Raw genomic sequence first — 22,068 nt, 5'->3', positions numbered from 1 at the left:
TAATAGGTAAGAATCACAGGGCATTGATATTTCATAGGCTGATGCATCAAGAATGGGAGGGGAGACATAACAAAAGGAAGGACTAAGCTGATCTCTGTCAACATGTTAAAAGTGAAAGCAAGCTCTAGTTAACTAATATTTTTTCATGAACATAAATTTCTGTATTAAAGACATCAGTCTGGTTCTAATTAAGGTCAGAGTTTATTCATTCTCGGATTCCAAAGCTCACTTAACAATCTTCATTGTTACAAATAGTTTTCAGTGATGTTCAGAACAGCTTTAGATTTCACCCTTCATAAACTGCAAAAGAAATTAATTTCCAAGTACACAAATGCAGTCTACTCAAGTTTTTGATCCTAAATAACAAACCAAAAAGACTAGTTTATTTCCTAGTTGCCCATACCCATCACCCCCAGTTTTACATCAATATACAGATTCTCAGTGCCTGAAAGACTGAGATAAGCAACCAGTTACAAGTAAATATCTTCACAAATGCAACATATCTGAAACTCTTTGAAAATAAAAAGGAGCATGGTATTAAGGGAAGCATTGCACCCTCTCTTTGAATTCTGCTGACTGGAAGCTGCCTAGGCAGATAACCGCTGACATGTTAGAGGATGAACAAGTTATTTAAGTTTTGGAAGCTGGAGCTGTCTGAAGTTTTGCACACAATTTCCCCACAGGTTGGATGAAGAAAAACAAAAAGTGATCCCAACAGCTTATTTAGCAGTTTAAGTTTTCGAAAAGAATTCAAGGGAACAGGTTAAGATTTTTCCAGCAGGCATGGGCAAGAGGGGAAAAACACAGGCCATTGCTGCCAGAAGACTTCATGGATCACTGGATCCAAATGGATAAAGGAAAATCTGTAGCCCTCCTGACATTGTTGGACTCCAACCCCCATCAACCCCAGGTAACGTGCTCAATGGTCAGAGATTATGTGAGTTGTAGTCCAGGAACAGCTGGAGGGCCACAGGTCTCCTACCCCTGGCATAAAGCATTTTAGAGAAGACATATTTACTAGAGTTCAATAAATATCACCATTGATTGCAATCATTTCCCATCATCTATCTGCATCACTGTGGCTTGAAAACATAAGTGCATGGAGGTAAAACAATATAATTAATCTGTTTGAGCAACAATGCTCTTTTTAGCATGTGGTAATGTCTTCTACTGCACAATATATATTGGCTATTTGGGGGAATCAATTAAGCAAAACAATTATCACAATCAATTAATTTCATTCCAAGAAGCTTAAAAGACAGTAATACATAGAATAGCATCAGGTGCGTTTGCAAACTTTATCCAGAATTTGCACCAATACAAGATTTTCACTGACTTTTACCTGCATGGAAACTTTGAAGTGCACATTTTAAATGCAATTTAATTGAGGATGGAGGGGAGTTTCAGCCAGGAACTGCATTAGAGCTCCACAAGCCTGTGGATAATTAAGCTGCAATCTCTACATTAATTCAGGAGCTGCAGATCAGATCAGTTCATACTGAAATCTACAAGAATCAAATTCCTTAAGCATGTCTAATTAGAATGGATGTGTTCTGTCTCTTAGCCATGATCTATACAGTGGTACCTCGAGTTACAAACGCCTCAGGTTACAAACTCCACTAACCTGGAAGAGTTACTGAGTTGAGAACTTTGCCCCAGGATGAGAACGGAAATTGTGTGCTAGCAGCGCAGCGGCAGCAAGAGGCCCCATTAGCAAAAACATGCCTCTAGTTAATAATTGTTTCAGGTTAAGAATGGACCTTGCCAACAAAGGTCCGTATAGTTAAAGCTATGGTTTTCCCAGTAGTGATGTATGGAAGTGAGAGCTGGACCATAAAGAAGGCTGATCGCCGAAGAATTGATGCTTTTGAATTATGGTGCTGGAGGAGACTCTTGAGAGTCCCATGGACTGCAAGAAGATCAAACCTATCCATTCTGAAGGAAATCAGCCCTGAGTGCTCCCTGGAAGGACAGATCGTGAAGCTGAGGCTCCAATACTTTGGCCACCTCATGAGAAGAGAAGAATCCTTGGAAAAGACCTTGCTGTTGGGAAAGATGGAGGGCACTAGGAGAAGGGGACGACAGAGGACAAGATGGTTGGACAGTGTTCTCGAAGCTACGAACATGAGTTTGTCCAAACTGCGGGAGGCAGTGCAAGACAGGAGTGCCTGGCGTGCTATGGTCCATGGGGTCACGAAGAGTCGGACACGACTAAATGACTAAACAACAACAAGAATGGACCTCCGGAACGAATTAAGTTCGTAACTAGAGGTACCACTGTACTAGCTCTCAGTAGCAGCAGATTATTACTACCTTGGGCTATTTCACTTAAAACACCATCCAATGGAAAAATATTCTGCCATTTTACTATGGATCTTAGTACAATCCACCTGATGATACATTAACTCATTTTGCTACAATACTTGTAACATCATTGTACTGCTCTACATTTAGGATAAATTTTGACCTTCCAATTCATGTGTTTATTTCAGCATTTGTTCTATCTTTGAATGCAATGAGACTAGCAAGCTCAACTGAACACAAAGGAACTTACTGTGGTGTATGGTGTAAGTGAAGATTATCTTTACAATTGATTGCAAATATTCCAAATTATTCTGTTTACCCACTGCAGGAATTGTAATCCTTCATGAACATTTTTCATATAGCAGGAAAAGGGAATGTAAACATTTATAGAGATGATAAAAAAATATCAACACAACAGCTGGCAAAGATCATAAGGAAACTGGTACAACAAGAGAGCCAGGTTTTTGCCTTCCATTCTCTGGAACTAACATGCCAACTGAAGAAGTGTGCATGCACACGAAAGCTCATACCAAAATAAAAACTTAGTTGGTCTTTAAGGTGCTACTGAAGGAATTTTTTTATTTAACATGCCAACTGATCTTCACCAATTTAATGTTTGTTACCCTCTCAGATCCCCATTTCCCCATCCCCATCTAACTATTTACTTTAGGTGGTCAGTGAATCAACCTCTGAAGCAAATGTTTTAGGATTATAGTTTTAGGGAAATCTGCACAGTAGCCTTTTGGTATTGGGTAATGGTTAACCAACAGATTATATTGTTCTCAACCAGGAAAACCACCACAAGCTAGCCTACCTGGTAACCTTTAGCTCAAGTAGTGTAATGATTTTTTTTTGACAAAAACTTTAAAAATACATGAATATAAGATGTAAGATTACATTGGGCAGTATCCAATTAACTCATTACATCAGTGCAAGGATTTTTGCTTGCCCAACAGAACTCCACTCCCTGTCCTCTACCCGTGTTTCCCAAATCTGTTCCAGATGGTTCGGGGCAAACTCTAAAATCAGACTTAGGGACTTGTATTGTGATTAGCTTTAAAATCAGATTTTGAGAAGAAGCACTTCTTGTAAATAAAATTTTAAACCCCAAAAAACCAAAAACCTTTAATCGGAATCAGAATGCTTGAATCAGCAACTCATTTCACAGCTGGGTTACAGTAGTCTCTGCTTTTATGGCTCCAGGAAGTAAATCCCATGTCTAATCAATGCTTTTTACTAGTATTTGCAATTGGGCAAGTCTTAGCAGAGATTAGCACCCCTTTCAACATTAATTACATTTTAGCACATAAATGTGCTAATGCATGTCTTCCACAGATCACCACTAAAACTGAGCTTTTGCAGCAATCTGTTAAGAGGCATTTAAAGCAGGCAACAAGAACAAAAAAGTTAGATATGCTGTCTTATCACCAAGAGGTGTTGTTCATGTTGAATGCCAAACAAAACTACAAATTTTAAAAATGAAGCAAGTCACTATTAGGTACACCAGCTGTGGATCATCACCATATGCACACGATAATGGAAATATAAAACTGACATCAAAACCAGGAGGGAAAATCAGTATGGACTACAGCCATAATCCAGATTCTTGGCAGGCTGCAACTATGTGCAGACAGCTAAACCCGGCAACCTCTTCTTTAATTCTCTCTCATTTATCCTTCACAATGTGAAGGGGACATAAGGACAGGTACCCGTGTGGCTTATCACTTCATGATTGATTAGTTGCATGAGTGTGAGACCAGATGTATTCAAACACGGTGGCAGCAAACCTACTGTTCATGTGAATATGCTACAGTGCAACACACACCCCTGGGAGTAGGATTCCAAGTCTATCCTATGCTGCTATAGCATATTTAACATTAGCTAGCACAGATTACATACAATTCTCTTAAAAACCTCTCTTCCCAACTCAAACAGTTAGGAAATTAATATGATTTAATATATAGCAATGGGATAGCTACACTTTCTGTCCAGGTCTGTTTCTGTCTTTGCTCCTAAAATTTTGAAAGACTATTGAGAGACTTTACTTTTGAAACTTTTGAGGCGTCTTCTGTTAAAACCTTTGAAAGACTACTGAGAGACTGTCCTTAGACATCTGTTCTGAACACACGGCTTGACGGTCCTCACTACCAATGTTATATTGTACATATGAACTTAGATTGGCTTATTACTATCATTTGAATATCATTATTCTATTATATATTTTCTACTAACTATTAGCCTGTGTGTTGTGTTTGTATTGCTGTGATTTGCTCCTAAGGACGTGTGTGTGTGTGTGTGTGTGTGTGTGTGAATCAGGGCTCACAACAGGGCTCTGAATGGGGTCAGAGGGGTTCTTGGAGGTGCCAGGTAAGGCATCCCTGAAAGGGGTTCTTAAGACTAGTTTTGGACTCCTGCAAGTCCTTCACAGTTTTCAGTGAGAGTGGGGGTCTCTACAAGGCCCCAAACCTCTTTTTCTAAAGAGGTCTCTCCAGTGTCTACCGTGTTTCTCCAAAAATAAGACACTGTCTTATATTTATCTTTCCTCAAAAAAAAAAACCACTGTGGCTTATTTTCAGGGGATGTCTTATTTTTTTTTATTAAGTATGGTACAGTTTAACCTACAAGGTTAAACTGCCTATCACTATGGCTTATTTTCGGGGTATGGCTTATTTTCAGAGAAACACGGTATGTTGGATAGATCCTAACTGCTACATGTTTGATAGTTCATGCACAGTTTTTTTCATTTGCAATCAATCCAGATTTACCTCTAATGGCCAATGTAGCCCTGTTAGCACACCTGAACCATCTATGAGATTTTCCAATGCATTTTTTAATACCACTGTGGACCACTGGCCTGATCCAGCAGGCTTTTCTTAAGTTCTTAAAGAAGCAGTGGTAGCCTATGAGGGGTATAGGGCCCAAGCAGGTAAAACTTTAAGGTTAACAAAACATATCTCTTGGATAGTTCCATTCATGCGCAGTATTTCAATAGCAAAAGCATGTGAAGAGGCATTCTTGACGACTGTCCAACAACTGCAGCAATTTGCCTTCTAGAGCAATTTTTGCTACAATGCATGTAGCAATATGTTCTGGGGGTTCTCCCAACCCTCCAGAGCAGATTTAGGGGGCATGTGAGGAGAGGAAGTGTTTCATGCTCCTGCACAGAGGAACCTCTGCAAAAACTTGCCACCAAAGTGCAGAATTACCACTCAGGTTTTCTCATTACCTGCATACCATCACAATCAAAGCGAACAGTTGGCTTAGTTCACAGGATTTTTAACTGAAGGGGGAATGAAATCACAAGAAGATGACAGCATTTGTTTTAATCAATCAAAAAACAAACCTAAAAAGAATCCATCAAACTTCATTCTGCTTAAGGTCATCCAAATCAGTAGTGTTGCATTTAACTTGCCTATTAGTCACAGGCAACAAGGAATTCCATCCAGACAAGTAGACAGGCTGGTAGATGAGAAACCCAGTCCTCTTCTGCTAGCCCACTTGGTAGAATTTAAAAAAAAAACTAGCTTGTTATGAGACCAACATCCTGCATTTTCATGCTGCCATGAAGGAGAAGAAACCAGGGCTTATATTTTTTTTAAAAAAAAACCTGTCAGCTAATCACTTTTGTAAGCTTATTTACAAGTGTGCTTTAACATTCTACCTCCAAGTTAAGAGCACACTGCCAGCATTTAAAAAAAAAGCTTCTGCTAATGGAAACGGTGCCAACTCAGACAACATGTATACGTATCACTGACTTCTCTTCCCAGTACAGTCATCTCATATACTTTTTATAGACAATTTCCTTTGTCTTCATCTCATTTCCTCCATTGCCACACTCCCTCTGGTTGTTTGGGGGCATATTTACATACTGTTTATTTGAGTCAGTCTCTTCTGGGGCTAGTCATTCACATTTAATCATCAAGATCTTTTAACTGCAAGGGGAAAATATCTGCTTAATGCAAGCAATTATGCATGAACGAACAGAAAAAATACCAAACATAATCAAAATTGTTGTTTATATGGACTACAAAGAGAATGCTGTCAGATGTGCTGGTTCTGGTCACAAAACCCAAAGGACAGTGAGTTATCTCCCCCACCCTTAATGCCAATTTTAAAACATTCAGCATGAACTCTTTAGAACAAAGATCCTTGGAAAATATCAAGTGTGGACCCTGGCCATTCAGGCACATAATCAGAATGAATAATTTACAGACATTTCACTTCACTGCCACAGAAAAGAGCTGAATTCCAAGAAGCTTGGGGAGTTAAAAGCATATCTGCTAACCAAGTAAAGAGAATCAGTCAGTGTCCAGTAACCAGACTTTCTTAGGGGCAAAAGAGCAAAATACAATTTGCTCTGCACTAATTAGATTTCATTCATTTGTTGAAACACTTCCTACTAACCCCTAAGCCTTCTCTTGACCCAAGGCAATAAACACTGCCACACACTTTTAAAAAAGTTAGTTCCCAAAGGAAATCCACTACACTCATTTACCGGTAAATCATATGTTGACTTTATAAAACAAAAATAGGCATTCTAAGAAGATGAAGCTGGGAAGAGCCATGGGACACCAGCAAGTTTTCAAACTTCAAACAAGTACCTCTGAATCTATGTTCATCTACTATGGGCATTAGAGGCCATATGGGATGTTAGGTAGTCAACATGTGGAGGTAAATTGTAGTAGTTTGATAATGTAAAGACAAAAAAGTTTAGGAAAGTTAAGTTACTTTTGTATCTCTTTACCTTCTTTTTCTTTAAAACAAAATGTTTGATTTATTTCATATCCTTGTTGACAGCATCACTTGACTGCTTCAAAAGTGATAGGGCAGAAGGATGTCATGAATACAACTGATTATGCCCAAAGGAACAATAGCTCACAAGAACATTCTTGCAGAAGGTTGTGTGTGGTCAGCTAACAATGTGTGCAACACCTTATTATAGGAAACACTTGTGCCTTATTGTATGAAAAGCCTTTCTGCTTCTCATAGTTCCTGGGATAATGAAATAAGAATTATACCGCCTGCATAAAGCAGCACTGGAATTTTTTGACCACCAATTTGCGGCAAGGGAAACAAAAGAGATTAAACAATTGCAGATTCAAAAGACTGCAATGAATTTTAACATCAGGATTACAGCATAGCTTGGGGGGGGGAGCAGTAGTTTATCCAATCAAGGAACTTGTTTTCCACACAAATAAAGATGGCCAATGGAGGAAGAGGCAATTGAGAGAAGAGCCCTGCTACTGCGATCAACAAATGTTCCTAAAGACTGAAACTAAAACATTAGATGTCCAGTCAGATTCAGCATTTGGTGAATCCATAGCCAGCACAGAAAGCAATGGTGGAAAAAAAACACATCATTTTTATTTTCCAGGGGGGGAAAACACCACAAGCCACCAAGTTGGGTGCATCACCATCAGATTTATTGTTCCCTTTGTTCAAATAACTGCAGTTCTATTTCTGGAAGAGCAAAAACTCATTGTGACTACCCTTTAATATGAAGAGTTTAGAGGGGGGGCACAGAACAGATCATGCTGCTTACAGCTTTGAAATGCAATACTCCGTTTGCAACTGACTAACCCAGTAACACTGGACAGTGCTTAGGTTCTATTTAGCAATGTTACAGACAACTCACTACCCCTTTAATTTGCGGGGGGTAGGGAATCACTTTGAAGAGGAAAGTCTGTAATTTACAAGTTTAGCAGGTATGTTCCCAGAAAAACTGGCAGTGCTTAGATTCAATCTCCCAGTTTTCATCTGACCTCATTGCTCACATTTCCCCAACTACTTCTATATGTGTATATACCTATCATCTGAGCATGCTTCACGCGTCTCATGTAAAGGAGACTCTAGTCCACAATGCCATAATGAAGATTTGTTAGTCTAAGGGGTACCCAAAAAAATCTCAGAACTCAACGTAACTTGTTTTTTGTGTATTCAAAGAAGAGGGTGGGGGCATAAAGGGCCAGGGGCAGGCTTATGCACACTCTGACACATGTCATGACCCAGAACATAACCCCCGGGCAAAATGGGGGTTGCCTGTACGAACGAACGAAAGAAAGAAAGAAATTCTCTTCAGTAAGGCTAGCTATTTCCTAATTAACTAATATGTGATTAAAGCTTTAGCTAATAAATCACACCAATCCGTAAAGGCTTACAACCATAGTTCTTCTCTCCGGTCTGTGTGCAATACTTTAAATCTGTGCTTTCTAAATTTCATTCTTATCAAATTAGCTCTCCCTTTATCAATATTTAGCTTTTCCTCTAGGGTAGCAATAGTGAGGTGAGGTGGGGTGGGGTGGGGGGCCTTCCAGATAGACTACAACTGCATTCATTACCGACCATGGGCCACACTGGCTGGAACTGATGGGAGTGAAGAGTCCAACTCCTGGAGGGCCAAAGATTCACCATCTTTACTCTAGTGAATAAAAAGTCTTTCAAGTTGCTGGCAAGTGGCCATTCTACCACCATCAATCATGCTGAACAGTATGAGACCCAGAATTCTCACACTGGATACCTGTTTCCAGTTCATACCTTTTGCCAGTTCAACACTGACCCACTCATCTTACTCTGCATGGGAATAGCCAGGATTTGGGGGGGGGGGCAGAACCTCAGTTTGCTATGCCAGTGGTGAGCGGGGCCAGAAGCAAAAGAGACCAGAGCAATAGATGTATATTTTACCCTCATACACCTCTGGGGTGTGTTCCAGGAGCCAGATACAGCAATCTTGAGGTCCATATTCTGCCCCTAAACCAGAGGTTATCCAAACTTGATCTACAGATATACCTAATGGCTCATTCCATTTTGGAAATATTCGAATTGGCTATTAGAATGCATTTTTTAAAAACAGTTTATTCACCATATGGTTACCTATCTCATTTTGCTGTATAACACAGAGATTGATAGCTTTGACTCTTTGCTTGCAAGAAATTACAGATGGCAAAGGCTACATCAAAAGAATGTTTTCCATTAACAGTCTTCAACCTTTTTAGACCCAGAAGCATCTTTAACCCAAACATGCATTTGGGGCTCCATTTTTTTTTCTTCTTTCTTTTGGCATGGTCATAGTGAGGTTTTTGCAACCCACTTTAAATTAAGCCACAACATAGAGTATCTTTGGTTACGGCAATGGGGGTGGCAAAATTAATCTTGTGCTACCTCATAATGATTTGGACTCAACTTTTTTTTTTTTGAGGGAGGAATTAAGTGACTACACTCATTCTATCAAAATAGAAATCCAAGGCCTTCCAATGATTGCAGAGTGACTAAAAGCATGCCAGGTTGTGAAACGTCTAACAGCATATCTAATACACTTCCAAATGAAAATAGGAGAAACTTTCCTGGAATGTTTTGACTACCATTCAGTGATCACATAGACCTCTAACTACCTATCTTTCCTCATTTTTACTCTTGGCAACTCTTCTCCCACCCCACCCTTTTCCCTATGTAAAGGAGCAATAACTAGACTGAATTGGATTTTGAAAACAAAATGGGAAGATCATAGAAATTTTAAGATTATGCAAGAACATAAATGTAATATAGCCTCCGACTTATTATGCAGCCACTTTGGAAGCTCCAATTCTAAATGCTAAGGGAAGAATTAGCTCACTTACCTTCTATGGAAGGGGCCTGGTCCTGAGCTGCATACAGCATCTCCTTGAAAGCCTGCAAAAAAAAAGAGGGGGGAAGAGTTACATTTGTAAGCACAAAACACATTCAATCACTTTGGTCAATCTATCTAAAATCAAGTAGCAATGAAAGTTCTTTTATGCCTCCAGGCTGACATGGAATGTGAACTTTTATTTCATTACACATTTTTGCAGTATCAAAAATTAAATAAATACTGCACATTTACCAAAAACATGTAGTACAGGCAACAACTTGCTGCATAGACTTATAGAGCAAGGAAGCTGCTAGGCTTCTAAGATTCTCCATTTTCTAAGTAGCGTTATTCAAGTAAGTGTTTAACAGATTGCCTCAGGATTAGTTGGAATATAGCAAATGGGGATTATCTCAGATTATATTAGCATTATGCAGCACTGCAATAACGTAGCTTTTGAAAAGAAAGTCAAGATATTATTATTAAAATCAGTAAGGTCACTTATTTCCTGGCAAAATTGTGTTACAACAGAGATCAATTCAATCCAGTTTACAAGACAACTGTGATGCAGCCATGTCACAGCTCCGTTATTTGGTGAAAGTCCAGGCTTTCTAATTACAACACACTGTTGTTTTTGCAAAGCTACAGTTTGTCTATTGCTCCCCAGGATGCAACAACTGCATGCAAGGAAAGCACATCCTGTGCATGCTTAGGGCTCAACAAGCTTGGCTTTGGGCTGTTCCAGAAACATGGTACCAACTTTGGGTGTGAAGGACTCCTGAAAGCCTCAAGATGATCAGAGGTGCCTGCATTAAAAGCAAGGCTAACCTACGTAAACATTAGCTTTTAAATCATATGCAACCTAGTTCCTGAATAGCTGAGGTCTCATTGCCATAATCTGTTTAACATATAAAACTCGATATGCCCTTTACCTTCTTCACTGTACTCAGACATTCAACATAAACTAAGAAACACACACACAAACCCATCAGAAAGCATCCAAATGAAACATTAAAAAAAAGATTACGTCTCAGAATGCAGAATGTTTATTGACAGCCCAATGTATTTCAGCCAAAAGGGCTTTCTATGAAAGGCAGACAATATACACTTGTATAAAATTTATGCATTATTTATTGGGCAAGCTTGAAAACTTCAACTTTTTAGCTTTGTTTACTACGGTAAATACAAGTAAAATTAAATATTAAAAAATGGGTCAGGTGTGGGGAACCCTTCCTAGCCAGCAGGTGGGTGCTTAGGTCCCATAACCATAGCTGCCAAGTTTTCCCTTTTCTCGCGAGGAATCCTATTCAGCATAATGGAAAATCCCTGAAAAAAGGGATAACTTGGCAGCTATGCCCATAACCCATGTAGGCCATTCTGACAGTTCGGCAGAGCTTCCTATCACCTGATATCACCATGACTTTAGCTGATACAGTTTGAAACCACACAGGACTTTGAAAGTACAGTGATACCTCATGTTGCGTCCGCTGCGGGTTGCGTTTTTCCAGCTTATGAACACGGCGGACCCGGAAGTGTTTATTTCCGGGTTTCGCCGTTTATGCATGTGCAGAAGCGTTCTATCGTGCTTTCACGCATGCACAAAAGCACCACTCGGGTTGCAGACTTTTCGGGATGTGAACGGCACCCCGGAACAGATCGGGTCCACAACCCGAGGTACCACTGTATGATAACCAAGTGACTGACAGTGCCTGCAAAAACAATTTTCAGCAGGGAGCTGAAAGAAGAAAAATAACCAGCACCTTTTATCCCTGCAAAACTTCTGCCACCTTTCTTTTCATGCACGTTTAGGCTACAACTTCACACAGGCGTAGCTTAGAACAAGCTCGGTGAATTCACTGGGGCTTACTTTTGAGCAAACCTACATAGAACCCATGCTATTCCAGAAGAGGCAGGGTATTCGAGTGCATTGAAGTCTCTTCACAACAATTTAAGCGTGTCAGCATTAATTCATATGCAGAACTCAGAAAATTACTACAAGCACAACACAATCTACAAATTCTGTTACTTTCTGGTCACCTTCACTCTTTGCCAAACACCTAGGTAATACACTCAATTTCACTGGCTTCTTACAGCAGTGTATCCTTGTAAAGGAGTGATGGGCAAGCAACATAAAAGTTCCTCTCCCGCCCTCACAAGGCCAAAAAGCACAAACCTCTTCTGGAGTTACCAGTAACTCTTAATACCACATTCCAAAAAGTTCCATTTTCACAGATCTACCCTTCCATCTCATGCTGCTCTGCTTGACCCAACACAGACTTAGGCTTACATGCAATTAAGTCTATCAATTTCAAAAGGCTTAAGCACTCTTAATTCTGCATAGGAAAAATGCCACACATATCACGATAGAGCCATCCAACTCTTTAATCTTGTTTCCCTGATTTAAAAGTATATTCATTGTTGCCAAGTTGGCTGCCTTGTCAATATGCCTGCAAAAGTTACTCTTCTGCTAACAACAACAACATTTAACTGCATTCCCATGCTGGTTACGGAAGAATTTTTTTTAATGTGTTTTACTGAAGAAAAATAAACTTTCCTTCTTCCATGGCTAGCTTTTGAAATCAAGCAACCTGACATAAGTGCACTGGAAAAGTCCATCCCTCCAACACTTCACTCACTAGCATGGAATGACAGGTCACCCATATGTACCAGGTGAGTTGTTAAAATAAAAGGCAGGTATAGCCAACAGAATGGTAATCTAAAAAAAGGAACAGTGGGTGGTGAAATGGTTGGAACTGCATCAGTTGCAAGTATGGCTAAGTCACTGAGTTCCCACCAGGAGGAATAAAAATGGTTAATTTCTTGAACTATTAAAAATGGGATTAAAAAAAAACACATTTCAGTTATCATTGGCATCCCTTTGAGATAACCTGGCTTTAAATGAAATATCAACTTAATGCAAACATGTAAAATTGAACTGATGATATTCGTACAAAAAGCTGCTTTTACGCTGCTTCCCTTTGTAACATAGTTGGGGAAAACATCCTTGCCTGTCGTCATACTGCACATTAACCCATGTGCTTACCGATATATTATAGCTGGGCACTGGGAGTCAAGGACTGGCAGGTCACCATAGGTTTTATCCACTAAGCCATCTGGGTGACTTTCTCTGTCTATTATGCTTAGCAACTATGGTACCTGATCTCTACAATTGGCTCAGAGTTAGTACTGCTTTGTCAGTATGTTTCTATCATTATAGCAACCTGAATGTTTAGGAATTATTTTAATGTGTAGAAAATGTTTTTACCCCTTGGTGATTTAAATCAACCAGATTCATGCTACTGAAACTGCTGGAGAATTAGTCTTGATTACTTGTAAACACCGTAGGACTATGGACTTTAGTCTGACAAATCCAACTTTAGTCTTTACCTAAACTCTGATCCCAAGAAGAAAGTAATGAATGGCCAGAAGCCACAATTAGAGAGACACAAACAGTAGAGGCAAAATAGCTATTAAAAACTGCTAACTAGGTATGTGCATTAGATTTGGAAAAAATCCAAAATCAATAATCAAAGCAGGCTGCTCTGAACAGATTCAGGACCTGTCAGAGACAAAGCAATTTCTCACTGGTGGCACTTCGGACATTCAGACTGTGCAGTGTGTCTGCAAAAAGAAACATTGCTCCCTAAGCAAGGGAAGACTCCAGAATGGGGAAAGGAGGAAGGAATCACTCTTGTGTAACTGACAGGTAGGGCTGGGCAATATATCATCTCAAACTGGTTCAAAGTCCATATCGTGAATTTTTGATCTGCCAATATATTGTGAATCACAATGTATGTGTGCATGTTTGTGTGCTATGCTAAAATCACAATGTGGGGGGAAACGTGAAGCCAACCAATGCTTCTCTAAATTCATGCACCACTATTAACTACTGCAAGAGGCAGCGAATCACAAGAGCAGGCGCTGGCAAAAATCTCAATGCAGGAAAAACCATGAAGCCAGCCAATCCCTTTCTATAGCTCCATCCTTATTTCAGACATCTTGATATATTGGTATATAGTGATGTTTAGCTGGTGATATATATCATGATGTTGAAAACCAGATATCGCCCAGCCCTACCGCAATAGATTTGTTTTTCCAAATCAGATAGCCTCCAAAGTGCTTGAGACTGAACTGGTCTGTTTTCTGAAGCACCCAGTTGGAGTCCAAACAGAATTTTGTGGTTGCTGCACACCCTGTCAACTAAAGTTTGTAATTTTGCAAAGCAGATACAAAAAGCCAAATATTTCTTTGTTAAAGAGTAATGAGGAAAAATAGGTGATGGAGCATTGGGGGTAACATGTCTACAAGTGAGGAAATTAAGCAGTGGGTTCCTAGTGTTACTTTGTGTGTGTGTGTGTGTGTGTGTGTGTAATGCTGCATAATCCTTGAAATAAAATGTTGGGAAGCAGTTAATACATAAATCAGGTAAAAAAGGTTTAGCAAATGAACACCATTAAGTTCATTCCCCAAGTCAGTATCCTGATTTATGTATTAACTGCTTCCCAAAATTTTATTTCAAGGATTTTACATCATTACACACACACACACACACACACACACACACACACACACAAAGTAACACTAGGAACCCACTGCTTAATTTCCTCACTTGTAGACATGTTACCCCCAATGCTCCATCACCTATTTTTCCTTGCCTTACTTTATATCAAGTCAGACAGACCTCTAGAGAAATTAAGGAACGAGAAAAAGGAGAGTTGGAGCTGCAGTCCACAGCATAAGATTTTTTTATTTAGCACGCCAAGCTTCACACCTTATAGTAGTAATTCACACTGCTAAGCTCCAACTAACATTGCACTTGCATTGCTCATCCTGAGAACTGCACTGATCAGTCATAGAATCACAGAATTTAATAGAATTGTAGAGTTGGAAAGGCCATCTAGCCCAACCATCTACAATGCAAGATTGTTCTAAAAAGCATATTTAGGATTATTTGCACCATTTCCTTACTTACTTACTTACATTTCCTTACTTAACTTATGGAACATGGAAAACATGTTGTACAGGATTATTATCATTATCACAAAAACTAGTCTTTAGCCTTTACTTATAATTAGAGAAATTTTGAAATCATTGGCATTATCTGCTATAAGTTTAAAAAATTGGGCTCAAGACGGGAGGATGCTAATGAGAAATATATTAGTCAAAGGAAAGGACCACCTGCAGTCCCTGTTCCTTATCACTTCCTATTTCCTCACCCTCCAATACTGCTTCACAATCCTCAACAGCAACTCTCGTCAAAATTTGTGGGGAAAATTATCAAGTCTGAAAGATATAATGTAATCAAAAGGAGTGCAAAGTTCACAGAGTTAGACCGAAATGCATGAAAAGAGAGAGGGGTGTACACCTCAAAATGGCATAGGAGAAATGGAAACAGCACTTTCCTTTCAAATGGAGAGAACAGAAAAAGTGACAAAATACAGTCTAAGGCATTGGATCCATTAGCACATCATCTGGTTTTTGGACCTCAGCAAGCTAATGCTCAAGAAACTGTCAAGCAAATCCCCTAGGATTGAATTTGCATTCATAGCTACTGTACTTAAAAAAAGAGTTATCCCACCAGCTGTCTGGACAGGGCAAGGCAGTGCAGCAAATATTAGTTGGGATGCTATTTTAATGCTTTAGTGTTTTTCATGTGTCCTTTTGACATTGCAAAATCTACAGTGACCCTTCAAAATCAAACAATTCTTCAATTTAGGTAAATTCCTGTAGTCTGGCTTCTTTGTTATTTACACCGTGCAAATTCTACACATTAATTTTAAATAAAACAGGTACTTAGACATCATACAAATTTTCCATGTTTGACACTCTATGCATATTTTCACACACATTCTAAGAATTTCCTTTAAAAGTTCAGTACACATCACACCTCAAATTAGTTCTGTAACTCAGATTTAACAAACTGAGCTACAGATTTGGCAAAAAGTCACCCTAACTTGGCATTCAGAATTCACCACGTAACCTATAGGCATAGAATCAAATACTGATGAGTTCGAATTAAGTGTAGGGGTGGGCAATAAAGAGTCAGTATAAAAATTGTAATTTGTGAGAATGAGTTGTCTCATTTTTACCTCTTCAGTCTTAAATCAAAATAAGCCAACGCATTCATGAAACCTTCTGTCTCCCCTTCTACAGACTGCTGCCTCCATATGGAGTCAGTCAAGATAAATGTCTTTTCTACAATATCATGAAGAAGAGCAGTGTATCAGTTATGTTCCATTCTAACGAAGTATAGGCTGAGAAAATGAAAACATATGTATATACCTAATCTACTGTGTTCATTGATTGCAAAAGTGACTAAATCTACTCCCATCTCATGTGCCAGCAGATTATAGAGCAGGGATCACAAACATGGTGCTCATGTGTCAGTGTGCCCACCAGCACTCACTGTGGAGCCCACAAAAGGTGTCAGAAAAAAACTCTCAAAAATCCACAATACACGAGGAGCAGTTTGCTCTTCCTGCCACATTCCTGTCATCAATTGTTCAGCATCTCATAGACATCCCCTTAACTATGCCCCCATTTCACTAGATGCCAGAATCGGATGCCCATGCTCTCATCTGTTCTGAACAGTTAAGAGGTGGCAAAGACCTTCTCTGTGAGCAAGTGTGGCTCTGGCTGATGTAGGTGCCTTTTTCCACAGGATACCTCACAGAGGCCACACCCTCAGAATTTTGTGGTCCTGTTGGTTCTTCTTCCCTTTTAGAAGTGGCAGCCATTATGCTACACACACACACACACACACACACACACACACACAAGTCCTTTTGCAACTAGCACCCTCAACATTTCCTCAAAATTCCAAAAGTGCCCACTGGCCTCAAAACACCGGTGACCTGCACTATAGAAAATAATAATTTTGTTAACTGTATGCATCTGCTCTACATTCAGCAATAAAACATAAAGGATATTTGAAACAAGTCTTTTGTGACACAATTAAGCCATGCCACAATGCAACGCCGATTCATAAAGGCTCTCTATGAAGGACTTGGCTGAAACCCTGCTAAATGTGCTGGGCTAATACCATACTGGGACAATTCCACACTTGTCATGGTTGACATCCTGAGCCAAACCGGACAAGACAGCCTTGACAGATATTGAAATCCCTCCAGAACCAAAAGCTGGGGGACAGGGTTCCAGTCACCAGACTTGAGATTTCACCAGAAATCCATTAGGCACTAGAGTGGGAGTAGACCAAGTATCCAATGTGGTGCCCTCCAGATGTTATAGACTACGACTTCCATCATTTCAGGCCACTGGCACTGGCTAATGGGGGTTAAAACAATTAACAGTGCCAAGTAACTAGCCCACAAAAAAAGAACAGTAAAGGCCAAACCCTCCATCATGCCACAGATCCATAACCGGACCTCCCAACTTTTTTAACACTTTAATAACAGACCCAGGTTAGGGAATTGCATGTCTTGAAGCTGCAAGCAAGATGGCTATAAAGTAGATAAAGAACTCAAGCTGAATTTCACAAGCAGTAAACAGAATTTTAAAAAAGAACTGGATATATGTGATAACAACCTTATGAGATGGGGTTTGCAGAGCAGAGACTAAACAGATTGAGTTTGCTGAAAGCTACTAACAAGTTCATGGCAGAGGCAAAGTCCAAATCAGACAGTTCGCAACTAGTCTTCCAGCCACAGTGCTATATCAGCTCTCAGGGTGGAAACTCTGTGGCATGTCAGTGTTGATGGCAGGGGTCCAACAACAACATGTTATTAAGATGCAGAGCTTTTTCAAATGGTATTGATTTTTAGAACCTGGTCATCCCCCATCTGTTCCTGCAGTGGGCTACTTTACAGCTAAAATTGTTTGCATCCTCTTCAACACATTCACAAATATTATTAATATTAATCTGTGCTGGAGGTATGCAGGGTTAGAATGTGCATGATGATGCAGCATGAGCACAGAAAAAATATGGAACTTGGCACTGGCTATAAAGCAGCTTCTCTAGAGCTTTAATGTTTAAATCAGCACCTTGTTGTTGAATGAAGTATGTTTGAAGCATGAACATGCAATGCCTGGTGAAGACTCAGTAGCCTGAGGGGGCACTGGCTTGTCTATTGGAGGCAATCACTTCTATGCCCAGGCATAAACTCCTTGTTTCTTCTCATGACTAATAAAAACAAAATTATGCAAAAGACCAGAGATGCTAGACAAATGTTGCTTAACGTATAGCAAGTCACAGAAACCAGCTTTCCTTGGAACAGCAACTGGGTTACTTAAGCATGAATGGGAGAGTAAAGTTGCAGCAGCAGAGTTTTTTAGCCCATCCTTTGTAGAATTTGATCAGGGCTCCAGGGATAGTCCTCCCTTTTTATCATAACAACCCTGTGAGATAGGTTAAGCCAAGCATGTGCTATCAGCCCAAGTCCTGCCTCTACGCTTTGCGCTAAATAGGTATTTGAACCCAGTTGTTCATGCCACACTATAACCACAAACTATACCAACCCCTTTTTAGGAGAAGCGATTGTTTCATAAACTTGAGGTAACCTGCCAAAGACCTATGTTTAGTTTCTTCTTCCTATGAAGAACTTTTGATGTAAAACAAGCTTCTAATTTGGGACAGATACAGTGGTACCTCCGTTTATGACCTCAATTGGTTTTGGGGAGCCAGTCGCTCCCCGAGCAGATTGTAAACAGAGCACCTCTTCTGCGTGTGCGCGAAGCGCCGATCACATGTGCATATTTCCACTATGGCCTATCTAATGTGATTTATTGTGTGTGTGTGTGTGTGTGTGTGTGTGTAAGAACTTCTTAAACAATAAAAATAAAAAATAGCTTTTTCTAAGTTGTCTTTGACAAATAGATAAGGTTATCTGAGTTTTCCTTAAGCTGCAGAATCTGAGTAGTTTATATTAACAAAGGTACAAATAAAGGCATAGTTTGCCTTCAAGATCCTTACAGAATCCATGTCCCCATAAAACTCCAAAGCAGGATCACAGCTGGCAATTTCTAGACCAATTCAACCCTCCTGAAAGTTATTGTCTCCCCGTTGCACCCTCTACAAACCTCAACCAGGGTGGGGGCAAACACATGGGCATAATAATCTCCAGCTGTTACAGCAGATGCCATTAAACACTTCACAGAAAAATAGAGTTCTAGAAAAATACATGCCATTGCATGTATACAGTAATTCCTTCTGATAGGAGCACCACTATGAATATGCCAAATCTAATTATTCTCAACACTAATGTAGCAATATTCTTCATTACTTCATTTCTAGGAGGAGCTATCGCAAAACTACATTGACGCATTCTGTTCAGTGTCTACCGGACTGAATATAATTCCAAGCTGTTGCATGCAGAGAACTGACAGTGGTGCTGAAAAGCTACTTATGCATTAGGCAAAAGTCAACTGAGCATTTCAGGCCATCTAAAAGACCATTTGAAATAAAGTTCTCACAGCCATTGAGCTGCTTTTCACACTTACGGAGACTACATAAAATAAAAAAGGTCTCTCGTCCTTGTTTACTTGTAGGGGTAAATGCAATGTGTATGATTTTCCTACTAAGATCCCCATGCATCTAAATTTGAGATGTTACACCCAAAGCTTCAGTGCTGTCCTTTAAGAAAGATAGCTGTAACAGCCACTTGCCCTTTCTCAAATTCCAATGTCAGTGAAAATCATAGGCTGATTTGGAGACTCCAAGTGAAAATGACAGGACAGCAGACAATCCAAGGGAATCTAAGCTCTTGCTAAAACCCAAGCCTTTGTATGGGAAACTTACTAAGAACATGCTCTATAAAGCTTATCAGGCATTTTGTGAAGCTATTATTTTCCCCTAAGCAAACAAGAAACAAGAACAAATTTCAAAAGGGTAACTAATTAATGACATGTGACCTTTTTTGAATATTTATATAGATACATGGTGAGCTGAAACACCTGACTAAATATATGGTCAATTCAGTCTTGAAATACTTGCATTCATGCTTATACTATATTCCTTATATGGACTTGAAGTCAGTACAAACACAAACAATGGAAACTGTAGGAATAAATGCCTAGATATATTTTATAAATTCTAGAACACTGCCTAACCCAAATAAAAACCACAAAAGACAGAGTGACCAAGACTCACAAAAACAAGGACTCTAGGTGGATACTTGCTTGGCTTGTACAGTTGATTACTTTTTGGAGAAAATCCATGCCACAGATATGACAAATGGAAAGGTGTTGCATTATTAGAGAAAACCTCAAAGGGATAAAACACAATGAATAATCAAACTGCAACAGAAGGTACTGACAGAAGGAAGATAAAATCTTTGAGGCAAACTATAGACATTAAAGCCAGCTCAAAGAAATATGAGGAGTAGGGATGAGAGGGTCCAGAAAAGAAGGGAGGGGTTGTATTTTTGCAGGCCTTCACATACGGTATCTAGTTTGATGCTATGGGCCTGGCAACCAGTCTCCTTGAACCACTTCCAGGAATCACCACACCCACCAGGACAGCTCACACTCAGATCCTCACACACTGTCCTCACGCCCAACACAGGCGAATTCTCAAAATTCGGTTAAGCAACACTAGGCCATTGGTATATAGTAACTCGGACATCTGATCAAGGACAGTTACAAACAATTGATATGGAAAATTCCAAGTGTCAGAATTGGAGGGTATTGATAACCCTGGGATAGGGTGCCACCTAGCTTCCTTCCCAAGCGCTTCCCAGATAACCTTTACAGTTCCTCTCTACCCTCAACCCTGCAATGTTCTATCACAGCACTGATACAGGGGCTTTGCAGCCATTAAAAAATAATAAAATTCCAGTAGCGGAGGAGACTGGCCTTGCACCATTCAACAAAGGAGGGAGGGAGGCTGCTTGGGCTTCTGCTCCTTCCCCACGGCAAAGAGGACACACATATTCATTCCCCCAAAAGCCTCAGTGCCAAGTTTCCCGAAGCGGATTGCCATGGGGGTAAGGAGAAAGAGAGAGACACAAATATGTATGTGTGCTTTCAGGAAATCCGTGGAAGAAGAGACTAAATGCAACGAGGCAGGTGAGGAGGGTCGAAGCTGCAGCTGCACCACCACCTTGCACGGCAGCGCCGCAAACTTGGCTCGCGCGCGAGAGATGGGAGGGACCCGAGCCAAGTCCGGGGGGGGGCAGAATGCGGCGCACCAAGGGGGGCGGGGGCGTTTTGCGCTGGGGGCGCAGCGGGCCACCCGAGCATCCGCGGATATCCTAGAATTGGGGGTGGGGGGGATGGGAAAGATAAATTGGGAGCTGTTCCCCCCCCCCGGGAAAACAAGCGCTTTCGCCTCTCCTGTTTTCTCACACCCACCCACCCGTACTTTTCAGCCTTGCGCATCCATATCCTAACCCAGACGCCCTTCCCTGCCCGGGGTGACTTCCCCCCCACCCCACCGCCCCCCACCCACAAAGACCCCTTGTTTCTCCTCTACGGCTCCTCCGAAGCCCAAAACACCGCTCTATGCGCACCCCTCACAACCACACACAGACCCCTCGCAGCCATTCGTTCTCCCCACCCCACCCCTCCCCTTCGCTGCGCCCCCCCCCTCGACACCCCTCACAAGGGCAGCAGCAGCAGCTACCGTACCTCATACTGAATGTACTGCTTCCTCCACTCCGGGGTGATGTGCGCGGAAAGGTGCTCGGCGAACTTCATCCTGCCGCCTTCACGCCGCCTGCCCGCCCGGGGAGCCGGCTCAGCGGACGCAGCGCCGGGATGAGGCGCCTCTTTCTCCTCCTCCTGAGGGCGAAGGACCACCGCCGCCGCCGCCGCCGCCGCCGCACATGAGACCCCTCAGACAGGCACGCGCGCGCCGCCCTTCCCGGCAGCAGCAGCAGCAGCCCACCGGCACTAAGCGCGCCGCCGCTCGTCCCCGCCTCGCTCAGGGTCTCCTCAGCGCCGCCGCCACCACCGCCCGCCGCGGCCCCGCAACCTCCTCCGGCGCCCCTGAGGCAGTAGCGGCGCCCGCCGCCTCCGCCGCCATTTTGCCTCTCCGCCCCGCTGAGCCCGCCTCCCCATCCCTAGGCCGGGGCTGACGTCATCGCCGAGGTAACCGCCCCCCTCCCCCGCCCCGAGAGAGAGAGAAGGGGAAAAGGCTCCGCTGTGGGCCACGCCCACCGCTCCTTCCCCCGCCTGCGCGCACCACCCTAAGGAAGCGGGGCGGAAGG

General features: G+C 41.3%; 1 protein-coding gene across 1 annotated transcript in view; it reads right to left on the bottom strand.

Moving 5' to 3' along the window:
- XPR1 (xenotropic and polytropic retrovirus receptor 1) overlaps window positions 1-21,798 on the bottom strand; it is a 105,959-nt gene extending 84,161 nt beyond the window's left edge. The window contains exons 1-2 of the mRNA XM_035124297.2: window positions 21,488-21,798; window positions 9,918-9,969 (exon numbers count right to left, since the gene is read on the bottom strand). Of these exons, the coding sequence (XP_034980188.1) occupies window positions 9,918-9,969; window positions 21,488-21,556 (121 nt within the window). The 5' untranslated portion in view covers window positions 21,557-21,798. The remainder of the gene's footprint in view (window positions 1-9,917; window positions 9,970-21,487) is intronic.
- Between the last annotated feature and the right edge of the window lie 270 nt (window positions 21,799-22,068).

The sequence above is a fragment of the Zootoca vivipara genome, chromosome 7 (genome assembly GCF_963506605.1).
Source record: "Zootoca vivipara chromosome 7, rZooViv1.1, whole genome shotgun sequence".
Taxonomy (NCBI): Eukaryota; Metazoa; Chordata; class Lepidosauria; order Squamata; family Lacertidae; genus Zootoca; species Zootoca vivipara.
Note: the sequence above shows the minus strand (reverse complement) of the source record. Positions and strands in the feature narration are given on the sequence as shown.